The 26651-nt window shown below is 43.2% G+C and overlaps 1 protein-coding gene across 2 annotated transcripts in view; it reads left to right on the forward strand.

Annotated features, from left to right (window-relative positions):
* Positions 1-18870, forward strand: part of LOC149436217 (cholesterol 24-hydroxylase-like) — a 58042-nt gene extending 39172 nt beyond the window's left edge. For both annotated transcript variants that reach the window (XM_089661862.1, XM_089661861.1), the window contains 7 exons: positions 445-507; positions 2055-2127; positions 3176-3260; positions 6659-6769; positions 12130-12218; positions 15447-15513; positions 17574-18870. In XM_089661862.1, the coding sequence (XP_089517988.1) occupies positions 445-507; positions 2055-2127; positions 3176-3260; positions 6659-6769; positions 12130-12218; positions 15447-15513; positions 17574-17735 (650 nt within the window). In that variant the 3' untranslated portion in view covers positions 17736-18870. The remainder of the gene's footprint in view (positions 1-444; positions 508-2054; positions 2128-3175; positions 3261-6658; positions 6770-12129; positions 12219-15446; positions 15514-17573) is intronic.
* Positions 18871-26651: the final 7781 nt, after the last annotated feature.

Genomic DNA, 26651 nt, shown 5'->3' on the forward strand with positions numbered 1-26651 from the left:
GAGAAAAAGGTAAGGCTGATTCTCTGATTTTTGAAAAGGACTACCTGCTCATTTTCTACTGTTGTCAGGGGTTATGATGCAAAACATTTAGGGGCCATACCTATCAAAGAAGTAAGGCAGATTCTGCAATTTTTGGAGAGGTCCCCCTGGAAGAGGTTTTAGAAGAAGTCCCCCTGCGCTTTCTTTACTGTTTTCAGGGGTTATGTTACAAAATATTTAGAGGCCATTACTATGAAAAAGTAAAACAATTTCTCCAGTACTGGAAGTTTTTAAAAAGGTCCCCCAACTCGTTCTTTACTGTTTTCAGGGGTTTTGCTGCAAAACCTTTAGGGGCCATTCCTAGGGAAAAAGTAAGGCCTGCTTCTGATCTTGATGCTAATTACACATCTGAGGATAAGCATTTTTTTTTTCAAGAGACTAATTTGCTCTTCCCTCTCTTCACAGCCCAGGAAGATGAATGTGATATGGAAGATTTGATAGATAATTTTGTTACTTTCTTCCTTGCAGGTTTGTAATCAAATCCATTAATGTAAAATGGTTTTAATGAGCATGTAGAACTGCCTGGGGCCTGGGGCACCGAATTATAAGTTTTCACCTTTTTTTAACTGTTCTACAAAAGTATATATTTTTTGCAATAAGGAAAGTTTCAGGATAAGCCAGAAAATTATTACTATACAACTGATACAATAACCAGTTGAAAAACAAGTCAGACAGTGGCATTGTTCAGAACAAAGGTGTAAATGCAGAAAATATATTCAAATAAATTGGATAGTATAGAATTTGGTTTAAAGCCTACGTGCAGCCAATATTGCAAACAAAAAAATCAGCACAAGGGACATAAATTACAGTCAGTAGAGTGTGTTACTTGTGCTGTTCCTAATTCTATTATTAAAAAAAGCTTCCTCCATCCTGCTCATTTCACCACCCCTAGGCAATCCGAGTGAAAGTGGAAACGGCTACCTAGTTTTGAAAAAGAAAACAAAGTCGGCGCAAAAGCGGAACTTCTCATTTAGGTGCCATTCCATTTTATGTTTATTTTGACCTGGTGCAAGTATGCAGATCAGGAGCTCTGATTTAATGTGACACTGATCATTTTTATGCAGAGGAGAGTGGTGACAATGACCCCTGTTTGCCCCCCACTAAGATATATTGCCCATGGCAGCAACTGATTTGAAACTTTGTCACATGGGGGATCAGCACTGTCTTCTGCCCAGCTATACATGGGGGATCAGCGCTGTCTTCTGCCCAGCTACACATGGGAGATCAGCGCTGTCTTCTGCCCAGCTACACATGGGGGATCAGCGCTGTCTTCTGCCCAGCTACACATGGGGGATCAGCGCTGTCTTCTGCCCAGCTACACATGGGGGATCAGCGCTGTCTTCTGCCCAGCTACACATGGGGGATCAGCGCTGTCTTCTGCCCAGCTACACTTGGGGGATCAGCGCTGTCTTCTGCCCAGCTACACATGGGGGATCAGCGCTGTCTTCTGCCCAGCTACACATGGGGGATCAGCGCTGTCTTCTGCCCAGCTACACATGGGGGATCAGCGCTGTCTTCTGCCCAGCTACACATGGGGGATCAGCGCTGTCTTCCGCCCAGCTACACATGGGGGATCAGCGCTGTCTTCTGCCCAGCTACACATGGGGGATCAGCGCTGTCTTCCGCCCAGCTACACATGGGGGATCAGCGCTGTCTTCTGCCCAGCTACATTTTGACACCATATGACAATGGAGCATATCCAGGATGGATTCCTACAGCAGGAAGTTGTCAAGGACGGTTTGTATTGGTGAGTGTACCTTGCTTGAGCTGTCAAGAGGCTCTGTCACTCTGCCTGAATGGGTAGGTGGGCACGTTTTACAAACATTGGAGCAATACAAATCAGGGCAAATGTGCGGCAATACCCTAAAACAACCAATCCGATTTTATCTTTCACCCTCATTTAGTTTTTGCATAGCTGCCATTAGCGAGCTTCAGTTTTGCTCCAGTTTCCATTTCTCTGGTATTTGTAAATTAACCATGTTGTTTGCTAGCTCTTGTGCTTGTGTCCTTTTCAGGGCAAGAAACAACTGCCAACCAGTTATCATTTACATTGATAGAACTGGCACGGAACCCGGACATTCTGAAAAAGTGAGACAGATAATCTGATTAACATACTGCTTTACCGGTCTGTCATCCCTTAACAAATCAAACTTTTTCTTGGGGAAAGCCGAATAATTTAAAGGATAAGTTCACCTTTTGGACAAAAATAATAAATGCACATTTTTTTGCAGGCAAAAAAATGTGCAGTTATTATTTTTGCCCAAAGGAGCCTGGAAAGCATTGCAGCAGTGATCAGTAGATTGCTGATGCCATGCAGGTCTCCTGCAGACCTGTCACAATATCTGCTTGCCGCAAGGGATGTAGATGTACGGTCAAGCAGATATTCTGACAGGAAGCTTAAATGAACTACCACAGCGTTGTGGAGCGCTGTGGTAGTTCATTCAAGCTTCCTGTCAGAATATCTGCTTGACCGTACATCCACATCCCATTGAAAACTACAAGCCGACAGCCGCTATGGCTGACGGGATTTATAGGCATTCACAGAATTCTGTGAATGAGTGACGTGGCCATAAGGAAACTTCTCCCCGTACTATCTGTCAGAGGGAGGAGAGCGCGACATGCGGCGGCTGCTGCTATGGGAACACCCTAAAAAGGGATAGAACATGTAACATGTTCCAAAGGTGAACTTATCCTTTAAGTGTTTATTTCTGATTGTATTACATGAAGCTACTGTATAATTACAAAAATATCCATTTAGCTGTTGTAGGATGAAAAACCTTCTAAAACATCGTAAAATAGATAAAGACAAGTGAACAGTACAGAACTCAGAGTACATTGGTTAAATATTATACATATTAAACAACTCAACTACCAGAAATGGTACTTTTTAGGCACTATATCCGTACAATCAAATGTGAGTAGAATACAAATAACTGTATTATTTGTATTTTTGTATAATTTGTATTGTATTATACACACATTTGGTTGTACTGATTTAGTGCCAAACAATCCCATTCTTTTTGGTAGTTGAGTTCTCTAGTGTACACAGGGATGATGGCACTTATGTTGAACGATGGTTCGCTTTTTGCTTAGTAGGCGAAATGTATTAAGCATCAAACTTGTGTTCACTTTTCAGGGCTCAGGATGAAGTGGATGATGTTATTGGTTCCAAAAGAGACCTTGAGTATGAAGATCTTGGAAAACTGCAATACTTGTCCCAGGTAGCTGAAAAAAAGAGTCCAGTTTACAAGTTGCTCTATATTTAAAAAGACCAGTTGAGGAAACACAATGACCAAAGCAAAACACACACATATATATATATATATATATATATATATATATATATATATTAATACACATAGGTGGCTTACTGTCCTGTACTAAGATAGTTTAAAGGTGGACCTTTCAATAACTTTACAAGCTTCTTTGCTTACGCTGAGATTATGCACAATGTAATGTTTCACTGCAGGCACATACACTCACCGGCCTCTTTATTAGGTACACCTATTGGTAACACATATTGCTAATCAGCCAATCACATGGCAGAAACTCCAAGCATTTAGACATCTAGACGTGGTGAAGACGACTTGCTGGAGTTCAAACTGAGCATCAGAATGGGGAAGAAAGGTGGTTTGGTGGTTGTTGGGGCCAGACAGGCTAGTCTGAATATTTCAAAAACTGCCGATCTCCTGGGATTTTCCCGCACAACCATCTCTAGGGTTTACAGAGAATGGTCCGGAAAAGAGAAAATATCCAGTGAGTGGCAATATATAATGGAAACCTCCTGCGCTCTAAGGGTGAATGTAGCTAGTAATGGATAAGGCTGCTCACACCTGCACCTTATTACCTATAAGTGAGAAAGCTAAAAAAAATACACAAAAATGGTGTAGCGCTCTTATCAACACATAAATACTATAATAATAATAATAATAATAAATAGTGATCACATCTCTTATAGGGTATCCAAGTGGAAAAAAATAAATGAAAAACTCAGTGAATATATAACATAAACCAATGGTCTCCAATAGACCAATTGTGATTGTGATGAAGTCACGTGTGCCATGACGCAACGCGTAGGTGACGTGGTGATGCAGTTTCGGGCGTGAATGCCATCTTTGTACTCCACATGAACCCATGCAAGTACATCCGTAGCATGAGGTTCTAAGGCTATCTGCTGAACTAATGTGAGTTTAATGGTTTACATTGCCTTTTATTTTTAATAATAAACAATATTGCACTATGGAGGTTCTCTCTTTGTATGGATTCTATGGGAGCTAGTCACACTTATTGTGGCCAAAGGGGAGTTTGGAGGTGATCCTGACCTGGAAAAGCTTACATGCATTTACCTGATGCAAGTTTTTGTCCACATTGGAGGATACTATTAAGAGGAATCCATACTTGGAGGGTCCAGGAGTGATCCCAAAAGCTAGCAGGCCCTTTTTAGGGTCACGGTAAGGAGGTGAGGAGCCAGTTTAGCTATTTTTGGATTAATCACCAAAGGCTGCAACGCACAGGATCACCTGCATGTTTTTGGAACACTGGTGTCACATTATTTTTTTGGGACTTTTGTTTAGTACTACTTATATTGCATTTTTTATTATATAGGGGATTCATATGTTTATTTTTCATCATTATCATTATCCATTATAAGGTTTTGGACGTGAGTTTTGTATTTGTACACGTTATTTGAAGTGTTTTTAGCACTGAGCACTTTTTTCACAATTATTGATATACTTATCCCCCAGTGCTGGGATCACATGTGATTCTCACCATTTATGAATTGTTTTTGATTTTCAAGTTTTTTTCACTTATCTCAATTGACATCTGGAATAATCAGCACTTTATTTTGTATAGTTGTATCACAATTGGTCTATTGGAGACCATTGGTTTATGTTATCTATTCACTTGAGTTTTTTATTTATTTTTTTTCCACTTGGATACCCTATAAGGGATGTGATCACTATTTATTATTATAGTATTTATGTATTGATAAGAGCGCTACACCATTTTTGTGTATTTTTTTTATCCAGCGAGTGGCAGTTGTGTGGACGAAAATGCCTTGTTGAGGTCAGAGAATGGGCAGAGAAGAGGAGAACTGGTTCAAGTTGTTAGAAAGGCAACAGTAGCTCAAACAACCACTCGTTACAACCAAGGTATGCAGAATACCACCTCTGAATGCACAGCATGTTCAACCTTGAAGCAGATGGGCTACAGCAGCAGAAGACCACACTGGGTGCCACTCCAGTCAGCTAAGAACAGGAAACGGAGGCTACAGTTCACACAGGCCCACCAAAAGTGGACAATAGAAGATTGGGAAAACGCCTGGTCTAATGAGGCTCTTGGCCTCTTCCAAATCTCCAAATTCCTTGTTTTTTTGCTGTGATCTGACTCCCTGTTAGATGGCTGTTACATTTGTTCTCCATGGTCCCGCTGTATGTAGGAATGTAGCTACCCTCTCTTGCATGCTCCTGAGATGGACTATGAGAATTTCAGTTCACATAGAGCAGTGTACATGACTACAACTACTGTGCGCTGTTTGTTCCAAATAAATGGAAGTGAGGGGGAAACAGAGAGGTTCGGGAGTTTCAGGAGGACATTGCAAGGAGGCAGAAAAATATAGTAAGAAACAACCTAATAAAGAAATAGATTACAGGGCCAGTAGTGTGTGTGTGTATAGATTATTTGTGTAGAATAGTAATTCCTGCCAGTGTCACACATACTGTATATGTGCCATCAGGGAAATGGGCCTTCTTCCAAGGCACCACATTTATGCGCACCAGCAGTTGTGCTGGAAGCGAGCTCCCAGCACGGAGACCAAGCTGTCACCAACCCTTTCAGGTCTCATAGTAATGATCAGGACCCGAGAGTACAGCTTCTCAATTATGTGATCACTGGGATAGCCTGTGCTTGGCTGTCACCATGATCAGTCAGTAACCGCACCCATGTACTCTGTTTCTCCTGAATGGAGAAAAAGATAAATTGAGTCTTTTTTTGCTAGGCAAAGGAGAAAATGTTAAAAAAAAAAAATGTAAATGTGTGAATTAATTAATAATAAATAAAGATAAAATAGATCAGAGTTTGATCTGGGTTACTGTCAGGCTCAAGATTGGGTCCAAATGTTAGGGGTCAATGGTCACTTTTTTTACTTCTTTTTTTTTTTGTAGAAATAAATAAAAGTTGTTTTTTTTCTTTTTAATTTAGTGTCAGTGTACTTAGGCATGATAAAAAAAAACCTGGTACAAATAAGATGCGCATATCACTGCAAACATCAGGAGGTTTTTTTTTCATGGTGGGCCATAGTAATGGCAAGAAACATATTGCTAAATAGTAAAAAGTTTTTTTTTTTTTCCCCCCACTATTTTGGTCCAGTTTACCATTTACGACCAAACAAAAGCCCAATTTGTCTTGGGAAAAAATGCAGTATAATTCACCAAGATTCACTAAGTAGTTGCAGTGATTTTTATATTTTACAAACACGTCAAAGTTTCAAAAGTGTGTTCAGGCATTAGGGGGTTAAAAATGGAAATCAATGTAATAACAAAGACCTTTGCTGTCTGATATATTACATATCAAAATCACTAGACTGGTAAACTTTGGATTTAATGTACATGTTCTGTAGGTCTTGAAGGAAAGTTTAAGACTCTACCCTCCTGGTCCAGGTACATCACGTGTCCTAGAAGAAGAAATTGTTATAGAGGGCGTGAGAATTCCCGCTAACTCAAGCCTGATGGTAAGATCCAAACCACTATTGCACCCACTGACCCAAGCAATGTTTACAGTCTAATACAGTAATGACTACTGTTTTACATACTTACTTGCAGTATTTTTCTTTTACATGAATTTTGTCTTTGAATTTGCTACAAAATTAGACTACTTGATTACCTAGCACAGGCCTCTCCCTTTGTGCATGTCATAGCCCCCTTTTCTTCTGGGAGTGTCTCATTACTGTCTGTGGTGGACCAGCAACTTTACCCCTCCCCTCTCTATATACTATTTTATGTATCTGCCTGGGGAGAAGAGAAGGAGAATACTATAGAATGTCACTTGAGTGACATTCTTGGTCACTAGAAAGAGTCTTCTGGGTCTGCTAACATCACAAACAAGATGGTGACATCCAGAAGCAGTCTCAGGGATTGTGGATGTCTAGTGAAGTAAAACAACAAGAAGCGCACCAACCTTGCGCATTACCTCAGTAACCAAAATTTATTTAGTAAAAGAATGGTACTCATAAACAGCGAATAAAAACAGGCATGTAAGTCCTCCAAGGGACTTTAATACAAGGGTCCAGTGCAAATCCCATCATGGGGGTAGCCACTCAGTACACTGACGCATTTCGAAGGTCATGCCTTCTTCCTCAGAGCTCTGAGCTACAGCCGAATGAAAGCTACAGCGCTGTTGTCCAGTTCTGGTCATATGACGTCCTCCAAGAATGCACCCTCCCAAGCGCTCCCCAACGGCACGCAGCAGGCACTCTCCGTGATTGCTATGTCCTATGGACACAGCTTATCACATGATAAAGTAAAAGGCCAATCACAGTGGCCTTTTACCATGTGATCAGCTGCGTCCAATGACACAGCAGATCACAATGTAAATACAGTTGCCAGTTATCAGCAGCACTTTCCTCATACTGTCACAGCATGAGCAAAGTACTGCCGATAACCAGCAAATGACACAGAGGACATCTGCATTGATCATCACGGCACTGATGATCCATGCCATGACTATCAGTGCAACCCAGCAGTGCCACCAGTCAGCACCGCCCATCAGTACCACCTATCAGTGCCCATCATTGCTGCAAATCAGTGCAGCATCATCAGTGCCTCCTCATGAATGCCCAATGCTGTCAGTCAGTACCACCTCTCAGTGCCCATCAGTGCTGCCTGTCAGCGCAGCATCATCAGTGCCTCCTCATGAATGCCCAATGCTGTCAGTCAGTGCTTCCCATCAATGCCACCTCTCAGTGCTGCCTGTCAGTGCTGCATCATCAGTGCCTCCTCATCAATGCCCACCAGTGCTGCCTCATCAATGCAGCCTATCAGTGCAGCCTCATCAATACACATCAGTGAAGGAGAAAAATTACCTTTTTGCAAATTTTTATAATAGAAACAAAGAAAAAAATTTTTTTAATTTTTTGCTCTTTTTTTTTGTTTATAGTGCAAAAAATAAAACACCCAGTGGTGATTAAATACAACCAAAAGAAAGCTCTATGTGTGTGAAAAAAATGGTAAAAACTTCATATGGGCACAATGTTGTATGACCGCGCAATTGTCATTCAAAGTGAAAGCTGAAAGTTGGCCTGGGCACGAAGGGAGTAAAAGTGCCTGGTAGGCAAGTGGTTAAACAAATTTCAATTGGCACTGGTATCAGTATTATTTTCATTATTAATTGTTGAATTATAGTTGGTGTTGAGATTTAGACCTGGATTACATTTGCCTGAAAATGTGGCATTTGACGCTCTTTTTTAAAGCACTTTGAATGCCAATCAAAGCACCTCTCACTAAATAAAATGGTTACCTTACAGTCCTGTTCACACTGTTGTAATTGTTTTGTTTTGCTTCAATAATGATATCCCATGTCACTTTCTTGGCGCCACAAAGCTTCTTCAAAGCCTCTATAGAAGTTTGTGACAACGCTCACTAATAGTACTGGCAGATTTTAGGCTCTCTTTTTTTGGAGGAATCGGAGGTATGACATATTCCAAGATGCACTGGGAAGCCAACTAGCGGTGAGTGGGGACCATAGAGAGAGGACTGCGCTGCAGAAGATCAGCAAGGCTGGAGGACCAGAGCAGGAGAAACTAGCAGATGTCACATGTGGTGCGTAGCATGGGAGCAGTGTAACAGGAGGTGAGCAAGGACCAGAGAGAGAGAGGAGGATCAGCAAACCAGAGGATCAGCAGAGCTGGGGGTTACTACTGAGCAGGGTATCTGCTGAATGAGGGTACTTATAAGCTGGGTATCTGCTGAACGGGGGTACTAATGAGCTGGGGATCTACTGAGTGGGGGTACTGCTGAGCCGGGGTTCTGCTGGGCCCCTTTAAAACAAATAGAAAATCAACACATACAGGGCATTTGCCAAGCTTCGTGAGAGCTTCAAAAAAGCATCACAGAAGCATCAAAAAAATATGTTGAAGCAGTAGGTGCTTTAATATGCGTTAAAGTCGAAGCAAGGGTAAACGAACCCTTAGAGTGTAGGTGGTGGTTAAAGGCAAAGTGGAGACAAGATAGTACTTCTGTCAGGTTTTTATTTGCTGTCTGTGTCCCCATTGGGAGGAACTGCCCTCACTTTATCATCATAAAACTCATCATGTCAAATCCATAGAAGATCTAAGAGTCTGGGTAATGGAGTCTGTTCCACCTTGTGACTCCCTGGTGGAGAGGTTCCAGAGACTTTGCAATAGGGAGACTTTTTGGATATTTATTATTATTATTATTATTATTATTATAATACAGGACTTATACAACGACAACAGTTTGCACAGCACTTTACAACATAAGGGCAGACAGTATAAATGAATACAGGAGGATTCAGAGGGCCCTGCTCTTTAGAGCTTACAATCTAAGAGGAAGGGATATTTACCCTGAACACCTTGGCACCCAGAGGTCGAAATGGAGATTAGTACTATTATATAATATCCTGGGTTATTTTTAGCATTTGGAATTTTTTATATATAATTTTCCACTTTTTTTTTATGATGTGCCTATTTTTTTAATAATGTGCATATTTTTTTACATACATAAAAAATATGCACTGATTGACTCTAGTCAACTGCTCTGACAGCTCTTAAATCTCATCCTTTTCCTGGGCATGCCAGCTTTAAAAATGTAGTATCATGTACCTGGTGATGGAGGCCAATGGAGAGAGGGCTTCCCTTGCGGCTAAGTTCCGGACTCCCCTGAGAGTGGGACAGCGGGAGTCAGGCCCAAAGTTGCACAGGTCGCCTGTAGGAGTGCTGGTTGGTGGTCCACCCAGAAGCACAGCTGGTGCACGGAGATAGGTCTGCAGACAGGAGGCGCCTGAGTGTAGTATGCAAGAACTTCCGGGATTAGATGTTTACTGGGTAGTCGGTTCAAACCAAGGTCAGGTACCATGTGGGAATCAGAGCAGACGTAGTCAGATGGGATAGCCAAGGTCATACACAGAGGAGAGAGAGTATCCGTAAGCCAAGCCAAGGTCAGATCAGGGGTAAATCAGAGAGACAGATCCAGGAGCAAGCCGAGTTGGTAACAGGAAATCAAAGGAAACAGGAACAAGGCACGGGGAGCTGGAGATCACCCAGGAACTTGAGGAAGTGATGAGCCTCCTTATGAAGGCCATCTGGCACCAGACTGATGCGTGCTTCTGCGGCCATGCAGGGTACTGGCAGAAATGCCAGATCTTTCAGAATTTCTGCTGTGGACAGGACCCTGACATGTAGGCGGGGCCACAGAAACACGCTGTGCGTATTTTTTAATAATGTGCGTATTTTTTCTATGTACATTATAAAAAATATGCACTGATTGGCTCTAGTCGGCTGCTCTGACAGCTTTTAAATAGCATCCTTTTCTTGGGTGGGCCAGCTTTTAAAATGGAGGCGAGGCCACAAACACTTTGCGGCCTGCCCACATACAGGCTGTCATGTTCTCCTGTCTGCCTGACTGTGTTAGTGCTGTGAGTGAGAGGAGAGACGCGGCCGATCTGTCATCTTGCAGTGCATCCCTGCTTGTGCCCTGCAGCCTTATCAGTCCCATCCATATTGCTGTAAGCTGTCATTACACCACCACTCTGACACCTGGAGCAGTCTACAGGTCTTTCAGATGTAAGTGAGAAATGGAATTAAAGTGTTGGTTTTAACCACACACTAATCTGGCTCCCTGCTTTGTTTCATTTGTGTAGACACTGGCAATAACTGGGTAGCAGAGGTAAAAATTAAAAAACCAGGAGCAGAGTCAGTGCCTGGCCAAGGCCAGTATCAGGTGGGCAGAGAAGGTACTGGAGGCAAGGTTGGCTCACAAGCCAGAGTCAGCAACAGAGGTTTAGGAACAAGTGGGGTCAGACCATCTGACAATCAGGTCACAGGCAGAAGGAGCTGACAACCAATGTTCCTGACAACCAATGTTCCTGACAACCAATGTTCCTGACGACCAATGTTCAACAATGTTCCTAAATCTTGCAGTGCTTCAACTAGGTGACTGGATGGCAAAGCCTATTCAAACGTCCTTGCTCATGGGCATGCTAATGCTCACACACACACGTGCACGTGTAGATGCATGCACAGCCCTGATTCTGTGCGCACAGGCATTTCTTTGATCACGGGCATTACTTCTGTTTTTTTTACACCAGGCCACTTTTTTCTATTGCTCCATGGTACAGTTTTGGCGCTTATGTGCCCATTGTTGGTGCTTTTGACTGTGAAAATTGCTCAGCATGGGCACCCTGACCAGTCTGTGGCTACACAACCCCTTACACTTTGCTGTTTGTGTTCTGACACCTTTCTTCCAGAACCAGTATTAACTTTTACAGCAGTTTCAGCTACAGTAGCTCTTGTATTGGATTGGACTACACAGGCCAGCCTTCACTCCCCATGTGCATCAGTGAGCCTTAGCTTCCCTTGATCCTTTCACCGGTTCACTGGTTTTCCTTCCTTGGTCCACTTTTGGTAGGTCCGACTCCTGACCACTGAAGACAGAGAACATCCCACAAGAGCTAAAGTTATGGAGTTGCTCTAACCTAGTTGTCTAGCCATTATGATTTGGCCCTTGTCGAAGTCACTCAGATCCTTACACTTGCCCATTTTTTTCTGCTTTCAACACATCAACTTCATGGACAACATGTTCACCTGCTGCCTAATATAGTCCACACACTTTCAGATGTCATTGTAACAAGATAATGAATGTTATTCACGTTACCTGTCAGTGGTCATAATGTTATGGCTCATCATTGTATATCGCATAGAGTACAACTACATCCTGTATCACACCTGATGTTCATTAAGTATTGCAGTGTTCTAGAATCAATCCACTTTATAAAAATGTGGAATGTTCTACTTACTGAAAGAAAGTTTGACCAATTTAATTTTATAAAATAAACCTCTCTCTTTTCTTTGCATAGTTTAACACCTACGTCATGGGAAGGATGGAGCAGTTTTACCCAGATCCCCTTGTATTCAACCCAGATCGATTTCACCCTGATGCTCCCAAGTAATTGTTTTTTTCTTACCTGTGCTAATTGTTACCTCTGTGATACATTGGAAATAGCATGTTTGCCTAAAAACCGTAGTTATCATTGGTTTTGGTCTAGACAAAGGGTCTCCAAATGTTTTAAACAAAAGGTCGGTTGCTTGTCCTTCAGAATTTGGGGAGGGCAGACTGTAGCCGATGGGAGTAGAAAATGTTTTTTCATCACTGGGAGTATACAATGCCTCAGGCTTGGTGTTCAGTAGGATTTTAAAAATTTCATAGCGCCCATGACCCATTGTCCCTTATTGTTGGTATCAGTGGGGTATCAGTGCCACCAGGAGGAATTATGCTCCATTTTGGTTTCCCTGAGAGTAATTATGTGTCAAGGTCCTACCTTTCCTCAGACCTTGTGCTGCTCCATGTGCTGGCATCCATCTTAGGTGTCTACAAAGCATTGTGGGATCCTTTATGCTTTCAGCCCTCTGCGGCTCCTCCCCCAGGAGGTGGCGGCTTATCACATATAAGTCTGCTGTATGTGGCTGTCCATTGCATTCGTGTCCTGTCTGTTGCACAACAGCAAGCTCCTGTTTAGCTACTCATTGCTTTCCTGGATACCGACTCGGCTTTGGCTAAGACTCCTCCTGGCTTCTGACCCCGGCTCTGGTGACCATTGTTCCTGGCTCATGATCCCGGCTCTGGCGACGATTCTTCCTGGCTCTTGACCCCGGCTTTGGCTACGATTTCCGCTGTTGGACTTGCATAGACTCTTATCTTTATTTTAAAATTAATAAACCTACCTTTAATTGCACCTCCTTGTGTGTCTGGCTCCTCGCTCCCTGACATTATGCCACCTATTATTGGTGTCAGTGAGAGGAATAGTGCCCTATCTTTGGAGTCATTGGAAGCAATTATGTCCAGTTGTTGCTGTCGTTGAGAGGAATTAGGCCCCATCACTGGTGTCAGTGGGAGGAATGGTGCTGTATTGATGGAGTCAGGAGGTGGTGGAGAAATAGTGCCTCATATCAGTGGGAGTAAAAGTGCCCTAATGGCTGAATAAAGGCAAGCAAAGGGCCGCATTCAGCCCAGGAACCACAGCCTGCAAACCACTGGTGTAGACATGTAAAGGTTTTCATGCATCAGTGTTGCCTTATTGTAGGATTTAAATGGCTTTAAATTTCTTTTATCTCTCCTTGGAGCCGCTTAGGGGCTAAAAGTTGCTAATATCTGACAGTGGATAGAGATATAGCAGAAGTTCCAGCAGTTCTAAGGAAATAGTAACGCTAAAAGTTTCCAATTCAGATGATTTCTGCGGGCCCATGCAAGCAACCATAAGAAAAAGGGGTAGTGTTAGTATTCTCAGAGACCTTTATAATGTAGTTTATTTTGGCTTTTAGAATCACAGATTGGAAAAGATATTAGAATAGCATCTGGGTAGGTTGAAGTAAACCACCAAAATGATACCCAACCTGTCATCAGGAATATGGAGAATATTTCTGTCTCCATGCAGATTACTCTTTCAGTGGATGATCGCAATTAAATGTTTGCTCCTAATTTGGGACCATGTTTTATGTTACACCCATCTTTGGAGTATAACATGAAACATGGTTGCATCCCCCCACCTGCACACTCAAGCTGCCACCCACTTACCTGAGTTGTGGGGTACTTCTCCCATGAGCATCCTGTTTTTAAATTTAGTGTGCTCCACTCACACTGACTTATCATCCATTCACAGATTCATTTATAGGGATCCATGAATGGAAGACTACAAGTCCTATCTGCCACTGTGACAGAGAGACTCACATAGCGCATGTAGTCCATTGTTTACTTCCTCTAGCCCCATAATTGAAGGTTTATGCCCTGCAGGCTTCTATGTAAAAATGTAATAAATGCAAATTTTATTTTTTATTAATGTGGGTGCATGTCTTACATTTTTAAAGTTGAACTATGCCTTTAATGTATAGAGAGCCAGACCTTATTGCTTCAGAGTGAGAGTGGAGAGATATTAGAAGACCTAACAGGATTTGTTATGGCTATCTATGCCCCCATTAGAAAATCACCCTCTTTGTCCTGTTAACCTAATCACTGAGAGTGAAAGGGAAGGAAAATCCAAAATTTTGGGTTGTCACCAGAACAGTAATCGAAGGGAAATTTTACAAATCCGCTCACAGATCCCCTGCTGATTGGAGCAGAACTGGCGGATGACACATACAAAGCCCGCTCTATTGGCGGCCAGGACTAAACAGACTCCGCTGTCTGTTTACACCCAACTACCTCCGATCTGATCCTCCTAAACAGAAGAGGATGGAGTCCCCTTCTGTTTTGTTTTTTTTAGCAGACCCAGAGAGTAGGCGGGTGTAAATGGCCACAAGTCTGTTTACACCTGCCTGTCCATAGGGATGAATGGACCTTCCGATCAGGTCCAAATGAAAAATTGACCTGATCAGAACACCTAATTTGAGGCTCTGAAGAAAGTTGTCAGCAATGTGAAGAATGTGTAGCAGGGGTGGACTGACAACTCATGGGGCCCCCGGGCAATAGGGGATCATGGGACCCCTGTGTCCTTGCCCAAACTCAAAAAAGCCTATGAAAAAGCTACCAGGGGCATCTCATGGGGCCCCCTACTGACCCCGGGCCCTCGGGCAGTGCCCGAGTTTCCAAATGGTCAGTCCGCCCCTGATGTGTAGTACCCCGACTAAAGTATATGCGACACACACGATCTGAAGAAGTGGCAAGCAACCATGAAATGCATTACATGGCATTTTAATGTAACTACAACAATAAAATGTATTTTACTGTGTACACAAGATCTCTTTAATTGTCTTTTCCATTTGAACCAATACTGGGCATCTTTGCAGCACCAACATCTGAGGAAATTATTTTGTACAACTCATTAGAAAAAGGTTTATTTTCCTAACAGCTGCCAAGTGTCCCCCAGAAACCAAGGCTAAAGTTATTTAGGGCAAACAAGTATTTATTGAAGCATTCACTCTGCATTGTATCTTAATGAAAGATGTCTGCAAAATATTGACATAGCACCCAACTCATTCAAAGGGCTTCTTGAAGCAGACTTTATTTGGACATTAAAAATTCCCACAAAGGCTGATCTTTTGTTAAACTGTGAATGGGTTTCACTATCTTCTAAGCATTGACATTAATGAAATTATCATAGCAACAAATGTCTATGCACATTAGGTCTTAGAGTAGTATGCTTTGGCACATGAAGTTAGTAATTTTTCTTTCTTTATACAGGCCGTATTTTACATATTTCCCATTTTCTCTTGGGCCACGTTCTTGTATTGGACAAGTCTTTGCACAGGTATGTTAATTCATTTTATTTCATAACAATGTGGCAAAGAAAATGCCTGGAGTATAGAGAAATATACACAACTGGAAGATGTGAACTGGGAAAAGTGACAAATTCTCCCTATATCCCACCATCCCCTGGCCACTGATACTTTTTTTGCACTCTCCCACTGTCGACTTGTCAGATCACTGGGTCAATTCCCTTTGTGAGCATCATGTTGGACCCTGTGTTCACACAGGGTTAATGATCTTACCCCCATTGCCACGTGTTCAGGTCTGATAGTTTGCCGATCACGCTTGAGCACTTCATCCTGAGAGGAATAGGAGAAGGTCATATTCTTCCCCATGCCCATTATTTCCAAGGGCTCTGACAGATGACAAAACGGTGAAGGAACCAGGAGAAGGTATCAGTGAGTACTTGGAGGGGCAGGAGGGGTGTTATTAAACAAACCTATTACTTTGCCTATTCCTTTTAACACAAGTTAAAACCATTTTTAACAACCATTTTTTTCTAAAAATAGCCCCGAATATTTGATAACACGTAAGCATCTACTCATTTACACTGTTCAGTAAAATAGATTCTGAGTAGAGTGACTTAAAGGGTCAATCCACCCAAATTTGATACTCAGTGTTTGGTGGAGACTGTAGAGTTAAAGTTCAGCTGCATCTTATATGGTCTCCCCCTCATACTTAAGTGATATTAAAGGCAATTTAAAATAAATAAATAACAAACATGTCCTACTTGCCTGCTCTGTGCAATGGTTGTTTGCACAGAGCAGCCCTGATCCTCCTCTTCTCGGATCCTCCCACCAGATCTCCTGGTCCCTCCTGCCGAGTGCCCCCATAACAAACAGCTTGCTATGGGGGTACCCAAGCAGGCTCACTCCATTTATACACAGAGACGCCCCCTCTCTCTCCTTATTGGCTCACTGGCTGTTTTTGACAGCAACAGGAGCCCATGACTTTATATTCTTGCCTGTCCTAAGTCCAGCTTGGAAGATTTGGAAAGCTGTGCGATCTAGTCAGCAATATCTCACTGAATCTGGTACAAGTGAGTAAAAGACTAGGAGAAAGAATTCAGTTACACATAAACTATCAAGTCTACCAAACAAGCTTGTGAACTGACCCTTTAAGTCACTCTATTCAAATTATTTTTCACTGGACAGTTTAAACGAGCAGATGCTGTTTTTAGAAAAAAAATGGGACTTGAGTTAACAGGAATAGGCAAAGTGACAGGTTTTCCTAATAACACTCCCTCCACCTTTCCAACACATTGATGCTCATTTTATCTACTTTCCATCAACTTTCTGTTTATCTATAAGATCCCTCAGGAAAGGTGGGAGTGCATTTGATAGTTTGATATCTCTGTGTTTCAGCTGCTAGGTCTGCACAACTGCTGTCCAAGAGGTAGTGGTAGAGGGGAGCTATAGACGCTGATTTTCAAATGTCATCGAAATGCAAGAAAGTCATTACTTGAGCCTAGATAGCCTTTATTCCACAACTCACTACAAAGGTAAGGGACTCCCCAGGAGAAGATCCAAGTTGAGAAATCCAGGTGTGATAAGTCAAAGAGGGCACCAAATGAAAAATCCTTAGGAGTCCAAACTCTGTATTGTTTGGCTGGTTACAATGAGCAGGGCAAATGACAGCCAACACGTTTCAGGGGACTGATGAAGAGGATTGTATGGCCCCTGAAACGTAGTGGTGGCTTTTGTCCTACTTGTTGTAACTAGTTGAATAAAACAGACTTTGGACTCCTAAGGATTTTTCATTTGGCGCTCTCTTTGACCTATTGTGCACCTGCTGAGGCCATAAAGGGGTCCCATTCCACCCGCTGGATTTTTTCATCCAATTAATATTATAGGGATTGTAACAAAAGCAGATAAAACACAGAGAGGCGCACGAATACCTAAAACTCCCATTGGACGTCAACAGAACAAAGAATTATGGCAGAGAGATCTCCATCTTTGAACATACGAGATATGAGAAATCAGGGGCTGCATTAATTGTCTACTATGTCCCTCTTGGATAAGCAGACTTTTAAACTGATTATCTGTATCTTTTTTTATACAGATGGAAGCGAAGGTGGTAATGGCCAAGCTCCTGCAGAGATTCCAGCTTGAGTTGGTGGAAGGTCAAAGCTTCAAGATATATGACACAGGCTCTCTACGACCCATGGGAGGGGCAATATGTAGACTGAGGCCCCGAACAAACTCTGGAACCATCAAGAAATAGGCTTCTAAGTGTATTTTTTATGTAATGACTATATCAACTGTTTAATATGACAAGACTTTGCAAAAGTCTATCTACTAATGAGTTTGCAAAAAAATGCCATTTTAAAAGGTCCACTCACCTTTACCAGAAAACTGCCTATACAGGCACAGGATGCTTGTAGCAACCTCTTCACGCCGGCCGCACGCAAATGTGCGGCCTCCCGGCATCTGGGCTTTGATGCCGAGCGGCCACACATTTGCATGCAATTAACAAAAACATATGTGCTGAGAGCACGCGCCTCTTTTGATTGGGACCCGATCATGTGACGGCGAATCACGGCAGTCACGTGACCTTAAAACCCCGCCCCACCTCCCGACTTCTGAAACCCTTAAAGGGCCAGGAGGCGCCGGTGCCAAGGAGTTAAAATAAACTGTGTAGCTTTTAGCAAAGTTCAAAGGACCTTGTTAAGACACTACCAGCTGAATTTAATAATCCCTTGCATGCACTCTTTCTCCCCTGTTGCAGTAGCTCAGAGCTCAGCGATGCAGCAACAGAGGAGATAGTGGACCGCACATGTGCAGGGGTTTGAGAGCTTGCTCCTATAATATTGGGAGTGCGCAGTAACGGCTGGGAGCATCTTGGCAACATTGTAGCAACAAGGCAAGACAGGATGATGCTATCTGTGGGAGTTATTCAGCCAGGCTTTGGAAGGTATGACCTACACCTACAGCAAGAAAATGATCTGACCTCAGTCAAAGCTGCACAGTTTGTTCTTATCTACATGTGCCCATTACCTGCATAGGCAGTTTTGTTTGTAAAGGGGAATTAACCCTTTAATCTAAAGATGCATAAACAGCGATATATTTTTGAATGCACAATATTTGCTGAAAAGCAGAGCACAGAGATATGGGTTAATAATATACTAGTAGTCAAGAGGCTAACACCAGGTCAAATCCAAATACTTACACTGCTTGTTACAAGATACCTCTTCAGGGTCACAGTGAAGCATTTGTATAAAAACTACCATGAGTTTAGATCTGTATGCATTATTTTTTGTAATCCTTTTCTATGTACTTTTAGGCATTGAGCCTTGACAGTTGTTTTTTTTTTTTCAAATTTCTGCATTTTTAATAAAAAACCATTGAAGGAAAAAAAACATTTACTGATGCAGTAATGATTACTCAAGGGGCGTACAGTACTAGTTCGAATGCCAGCCACAGCACCACCTGCCTGGAGTTTCCATGTTCTCCCTGTGCCTGTGTGGGTTTCCTCCAGGTACTCCAGTTTCCTCCCACAGTCCAAAGACATGCTGGTAGGTTAATTGGCTCCTGTGTAAATTGTCCCTAGTATGTGTATGTATGAATGTAAGTTAGGGACCTTAGATTGTACACCCCTTGAGGGTTAGGGACCTTAGATTGTACGCCCCTTGAGGGTTAGGGACCTTAGATTGTACGCCCCTTGAGGGTTAGGGACCTTAGATTGTACGCCCCTTGAGGGTTAGGGACCTTAGATTGTACGCCCCTTGAGGGTTAGGGACCTTAGATTGTACGCCCCTTGAGGGTTAGGGACCTTAGATTGTACGCCCCTTGAGGGTTAGGGACCTTAGATTGTACGCCCCTTGAGGGTTAGGGACCTTAGATTGTACGCCCCTTGAGGGTTAGGGACCTTAGATTGTACGCCCCTTGAGGGTTAGGGATCTTAGATTGTACGCCCCTTGAGGGTTAGGGACCTTAGATTGTACGCCCCTTGAGGGTTAGGGACCTTAGATTGTACGCCCCTTGAGGGTTAGGGACCTTAGATTGTACGCCCCTTGAGGGTTAGGGACCTTAGATTGTACGCCCCTTGAGGGTTAGGGATCTTAGATTGTACGCCCCTTGAGGGTTAGGGACCTTAGATTGTACGCCCCTTGAGGGTTAGGGACCTTAGATTGTACGCCCCTTGAGGGTTAGGGACCTTAGATTGTACGCCCCTTGAGGGTTAGGGACATTAGATTGTACGCCCCTTGAGGGTTAGGGACCTTAGATTGTACACCCCTTGAGGGTTAGGGACTGATGCAAATGTACAATATATATGTAAATTGACAGTGCTATATAAGTACCATATATAAATACAGTTGAATTACACTGTTCAACAAATTTTTATTTTTTGCCAGTTTTGGAAACAAAAGGATCCATTTCTTAATGAATTTCACATTCTGAGTTCAAATATAACAATGAAATTTGTCAATTGGCTCTAGTTTTTCTGTAAACGGAAAGTTTTCTACTATAGCCGTAATGACTACATAATGCACAATAATTATATAGATAGATGTCTTTCCACAAATATAAAGCAAGTGATATTGACTACATAACAAAGCCTAAATGGCATAATATATTGCATAGGATTACCAAGAAAAATTATGTGGTGCCCAGCTCTTGTCCTGGTCTCCTATCTTGCAGCCAAAATACAAGTTGTAGGCTTTCTTAATCATTCCTGTTATCCTCCTTTTTTGTGAGATAAAAGTTATTTCACCGCAGATATAGCAGAAATTATCTGCTTTATTCACACAAGTTCGAGGCATTACTGAGTAGCCTATATAAGCATAAAACGAAATGTAAAGACGCTGTCGAACTCCAATCAGCTACAGATACTGCAGCTTTTATGCAGTGAAGTGATGCAATTAAAGGCTAATATTGCATCATCTCAGTATACATGCAATTTTCTATTGGTCACCAGTATCAATTGCGCAATATGCAGCTGAAGTTGCATCATAATTTTGAATGGCTTATGTCATTAGATGGGTGAATATATCATGGAAACTAGAGCCAATCAACATTTTTTAGGGTCATTTTCGTTTTCAGCACCCCAAAATTATGTAAGATTAGCTAATTTTATGCCCAAAACTTTTTACCTGTTGAACAGTGTTATGGGAGATGATATGAAATAAAAAAAAATTAAGCAGAAATAATTAACTGCATACATTCTTCTGTAAATTCTTTCACATAATGATGCATTGTTCTGTTCACTTGAAACTCTATGAAAGTTGTATACATTTTTAGGAGACCAAATCCTCCAAAACAAAAAAAAAAAAAACCAATGTAAGTATAATGTGCAGACACCTAACTGTAGCAGCCTCCCAAGTTTTCCTGTTATTCCCAAATCCTGATCAGATCTGCAGTTAACTTTAACCCAAAAATCTATTTTCACAATGTCTGTCGTCATGTATCACTGTATACAGTTTTCTGATGCATATCATTTTTTTCACATTTCCTGGTTTCTGGCCTAGGCCAAAATTATGTCTTACATCCCAGAAGTCTTCACGGACAATTCTTCTTTCATCTGAAGGAAGGTGGGAGAAGGAGAATTTTCAGCTAAGCACACCCTCCTGTCTGCATGTCTGCGCTAAGGGCAGATGGATTCCAGGAAGCAAGCGCTACATGAAACATCTGCCCTTATTCAAGATGCAGCTAGAAAATGCTAGGGCTGTGTTTTTTCTCAAGTGATTTCTCAACAAAATAAGGCATGGATGTATGAACGAGTTTCCTTTAAATAATAAAAATAAATTAAATATTGCTTTTGGTTTTGGTGCTTGTATACAGCTAAAATGTTACTAAACCCACAACAGTACAATCAGTCTGTATATGCAGTAATGCATGCTTGTTATATTTACTGTGGAACATAAGGGGTTAATCCTCTGCATGCATTGTGCAGAAATGCTGTTTGATCCTGTCTTCTCTGATCCTCTCCTTCTTCCAGTGTCCTCTTATCTCCTGATAAGACATATCGTGTGAAGTCCCTCTGCATATGCTCAGTTTGGTGTGCATTGCTAGAGAGGTTTTTTTGGTTTTTCCTTGGGAGAGTGCATGTGATCAGCACAGGGGCAATCAGCACTGTCCAGACAGTGGTCAGGGTTTCTGCATCCTCCTAGAGCAAAATTAAAACTCCTCCTACAGGCTTTAACCAGTGCTCTGCTGGACACTGATAGAAGCCACAAGACTGCTATGTACTGCTGATGAGAAAATTGAGGTATTTGTCAGTTTATATGTACTAAAATGATTGCATTTCCATGTTCTGTGTACTGTGGGAGACCAGATATAGTGAACGCAGGGTCCTGGGAGACCGGATATAGTGAATGCAGGGTCCAGGGAGACCAGATATAGTGAATGCAGGGTCCAAGGAGACCAGATATAGTGAATGCAGGGTCCTGGGAGACCGGATATAGTGAATGCAGGGTCCTGGGAGACCGGATATAGTGAATGCAGGGTCCGGGGAGACTGGATATAGTGAATGCAGGGTCTGGAGAGACCGGATATAGTGAATGTAGGGTCCGGGGAGACCGGATATAGTGAATGTAGGGTCCGGGGAGACCGGATATAGTGAATGCAGGGTCCGGGGAGACCGGATATAGTGAATGTAGGGTCCGGGGAGACCGGATATAGTGAATGCAGGGTCCGGGGAGACCGGATATAGTGAATGCAGGGTCCGGGGAGACCGGATATAGTGAATGTAGGGTCCGGGGAGACCGGATATAGTGAATGCAGGATCCGGGGAGACCAGATATAGTGAATGCGGGGTCCTGGGAGACCGGATATAGTGAATGCAGGGTCCAGGGAGACCAGATATAGTGAATGCAGGGTCCTGGGAGACCAGATATAGTGAACGCAGGATCCGGGGAGACCAGATATAGTGAATGCAGGGTCCTGGGTATAGTAGCACTTTAAGTAAATATGAGAAAAGGAAAAGCAAAAGCAAAGAAAAAGAAGGGAGAGATATAGTGAATGCAGGGTCCTGGGAGACCAGATATAGTGAATGCAGGGCCCTGGGAGAGCGGATATAGGGAATGCAGGGTCCTGGGAGAGCAGATATAGGGAATGCAGGGTCCTAGGAGACCTGATAAAGTGAATGCAGGGTCCTGGCAGACCAGATATAGTGAATGCAGGGTCCGGGGAGACCAGGTATAGTGAATGCAGGGTCCGCGGAGAGCGGATATAGTGAATGCAGGGTCTGGGGAGACCAGATATAGTGAATGCAGGGTAAGGGGAGACCGGATATAGTGAATGCAGGGTAAGGGGAGACCGGATATAGTGAATGCAGGGTAAGGGGAGACCGGATATAGTGAATGCAGGGTCCTGGGAGACCAGATATAGTGAATGCAGGGTAAGGGGAGACCGGATATAGTGAATGCAGGGTAAGGGGAGACCAGATATAGTGAATGCAGGGTAAGGGGAGACCAGATATAGTGAATGCAGGGTTCGGGGAGACCGGATATAGTGAATGCAGGGTAAGGGGAGACCAGATATAGTGAATGCAGGGTCCGGGGAGACCGGATATAGTGAATGCAGGGTCTGGGGAGACCGGATATAGTGAATGCAGGGTCCGGGGAGACCGGATATAGTGAATGCAGGGTAAGGGGAGACCAGATATAGTGAATGCAGGGTCCGGGGAGACCGGATATAGTGAATGCAGGGTAAGGGGAGACCGGATATAGTGAATGCAGGGTCCGGGGAGACCGGATATAGTGAATGCGGGGTCCGGGGAGACCGGATATAGTGAATGCAGGGTCAGGGGAGACCGGATATAGTGAATGCAGGGTCTGGGGAGACCGGATATAGTGAATGCAGGGTCCGGGGAGAGGGGATATAGTGAATGCAGGGTCTGGGGAGACCGGATATAGTGAATGCAGGGTCAGGGGAGACCGGATATAGTGAATGCAGGGTCTGGGGAGACTGGATATAGTGAATGCAGGGTCTGGGGAGACCGGATATAGTGAATGCAGGGTCTAGGGAGACCGGATATAGTGAATGCAGGGTCTGGGGAGACCGGATATAGTGAATGCAGGGTCCGGGGTTTAGTAACACTTAAATTTTTGCTTTAAGCTGGTGCCTTACAATAGCAGCAGTGTTGTCATCCTGTTGTGTAGGATCCTTTAATTAGCCGCTGGGCTGCCTATTAGGTGATGAGCAATTTTACACATTTCCATAAAATAAGCAAACAGACTGAAACTAACACAATTGCTCTATGAATATCTTTATTGACTATACAAAAATCCAAGTTTGTTTCCTTATAGCCCTGCTAACATAATGTATAAAGACAGCCCTCAATATGCAATATTTACCTTTAAGTCTATCCAGTCCACTATCGATAGTAACATTTTGTGCCACAATTCACTGGGAAAGACGCCACTCCACTGCTTCCAGTTTTTTCTGCATGTGATGGGCAGGCACCTCAAGCAAAGAGTGTCTCTTCTGGGTTCATTCCCAAGAGTGTAGGCCTCAACATCATGAACAATGAGATGTTTCTGCTGATTTGTAATCTTTCACACACCACCACTTGATGGCTTCTGAATTGGCGTTTATTTGCATGGTATAGCGCATCTCCAGGAACATGAAAGTGGTGTATTCAGGGAGAAGCGTATGCATGAATGATGGTACCCGAGTGCAGCCACGTACGTAGCATGCTGTACGTGGCATGCGCCTGCTAAACGTGGGTAGGGCTGCACCGTAACTGCGAGTCGAATGCTTGGCATGTATTTGCGGCATGGTCCCACAAATGTAAAACTGCTACTTGCCAATTAAAAAAAAAAAAAAAAGTCAAAATAAAAACAGGCATTAGTGGCAGCATCACCCCTTGAACACCTGCAAACCTCACTTGCTCTGAAAAGTGATCAAGAACTTCCAATTCCTCTGAGAGATCTGGATTCCAGGGACTACTAATACCCCTTCAGATGTGGTAAACTTCACCCCATATTCCTTTTTTCAAGCGGGACTGACAACATCCATCCCTTTTCACTCTTCAAAAATACTCCATACACATGCACAACTTAAATGTAGATTTCCATGAAAAATTTTCCAAGCTTTTTGTAACATCCTCCATGAACTCCCAAACCTCTCCTTTCCTGCTTACTTTCACTTTAGTTGCAGTCATGTACATTGTCTCTGAAAACGCCCTGTGAGGGGCGAAACGCGTTGACGTACTTCCGGTTCCTACGTCCTACGTCACTTCCGGTGAGTGGAACGCACTTCCGGTGCGCTGCGTTCCAGGGGGCCATCTTTTGTATGGGAGAACATTCACATTGTCATCTGCTGTTGACTGTGGGATCTCTGAAAACCACCCTGAAGTGTGTGACGATTGTGGATTCATCTTATGCAATAAATATGCTGGTTTTTATCTTTAACCACCTCCCGCCCGCCATATAGTCCAATGACGGGCGCAAGGCGGTTCTCTCGTTCTGAGAGGACATCATATGACGTCCTCCCATTCTCACTGCACATGCGCGGCTCGGAGCACGCAGCGTGGCGACCGGCGGTGCACTGTGTCCTTGGGGCACAGCGGATCACCGATCACGGAAAGAGCCGAAGATGTCGGCTCGGTCATGTGATCAGCTGTGTCCAATCACAGCTGATCACATGTAAACACCTCGAGCTGTCACGCTGACAGAGGAGAGCCGGTAATCAGCTTTCTGTGGAGGGGACATGTACACTGATCATCACAGCACTGATGATCAGTGTGCCCTGATGATCAGTGTGCCCTGATGATCAGTGTAGTCTTAGCAGTGCCACCTGTCAAAGTCCATCAGTGCCAGCTGTCAGTGCCGATCAGTGCCACGTGCCAGTGCCCATCAGTGCCATATCAATGCCACATATCAGTGCATACCAGTGCACATCAATGCCACATATCACTGCCCATCTGAGCTGCCTTTCAGTGTCATCCATCAGTGCCAGTCAGTGCCACCTATCAATGCCAATCAGTGCTGCCAATCAGTGCTGCCTATCAGTGGCAGTCAGTGCCGCCTATCAGTGTGCATCAGTGCTGCCTATCAGTGTGCTTCAGTGCCGCCTAACAGTGCCAGTCAGTGCCGCATAACTGTGCCAGTCAGTGCCGCCTAACAGTGCCAGTCAGTGCCACCTATCAGTGCCAGTCAGTGCCGCCTATCAGTGCCATATATCAGTGTCATGTATCAGTGCTGCCTTTCAGTGCCCATCAGTGATGCCTGTCAATGCCCATCAGTGCCGCCTACCAGTGCCTCCTTATCAGTGCCCATCAGTGCCACCTATCAGTGTCCATCAGTGCAGCCTATCAGTGCCCATCACTGCAGCCTCATTAGTGCACATCAGTGAAGGAGAAAAATCACTTACTAAATTTTATAACAAAAATTAAGAAAATACTTTTATTTCAAAATTTTCAGTGGTTTTTGGTTTGTTTAAGAAAATATTAAAAACCCCGAGGTGATCAAATACCACCATAAGAAAGCTCTATCTGTCACAAAAAAATTATAAAAATTTCATATGGGTACAGTGTTGCATGACCGCGCAATTGTCATTCAAAGTGCGACAGCGCTGAAAGCTGGAAAGGGGGTATAAGTGCCTGGTAGGCAAGTGGTTGAACATGTGAGTGGCCGGGTGTTTTGATGATTGATATAGCCGGGTGTTGCAGTATTACACTATGTTATTTTATCTCTCCTACATTACATTGAGTTTCTCTGGGAAGTGGTACCTGGTGGTGTTGGAAATTGGAGGAAAGCTTTCCTGTGGTGGAGTGGAGTTCTGGAGGCATACTACAAGGGTCTAGGATCCCATAAATACCTAAAAGGCGTTTATTTCACCATAATCTGGTGAGTGCGTTATATGTTTGTTTGAGCACTCATTTCTGGTGGAAGCACACTTCTTTGGAAGAAGGACTTTCTGAATATTTAAGGAGTTTTTTTCCTTCATTTTTGTATTTTTATTTTTTCACTTGTCATATTTTTCTTCACGAATTTTGGAGTGGGACTATATTTTATATTGAATTTATTATTTTTTTTATATTGATTTAGCACTATAACAAATTATTTTGCGCTGTTTGTGATGTTATAACAGTCGTGTACATTGCCTCATACACACTACAAATCCCATAGTCCATCTCGGGGGCAAGCATGTGGGACCATGGAGAACGAATGTAGTCACCCTCTAAGACAGTGGT

This window comes from Staurois parvus, unplaced genomic scaffold (genome assembly GCF_062004578.1).
Source record: "Staurois parvus isolate SC_StPar_1 unplaced genomic scaffold, SC_StPar_1.0 ptg001398l, whole genome shotgun sequence".
In the NCBI taxonomy this organism is placed as follows: domain Eukaryota; kingdom Metazoa; phylum Chordata; class Amphibia; order Anura; family Ranidae; genus Staurois; species Staurois parvus.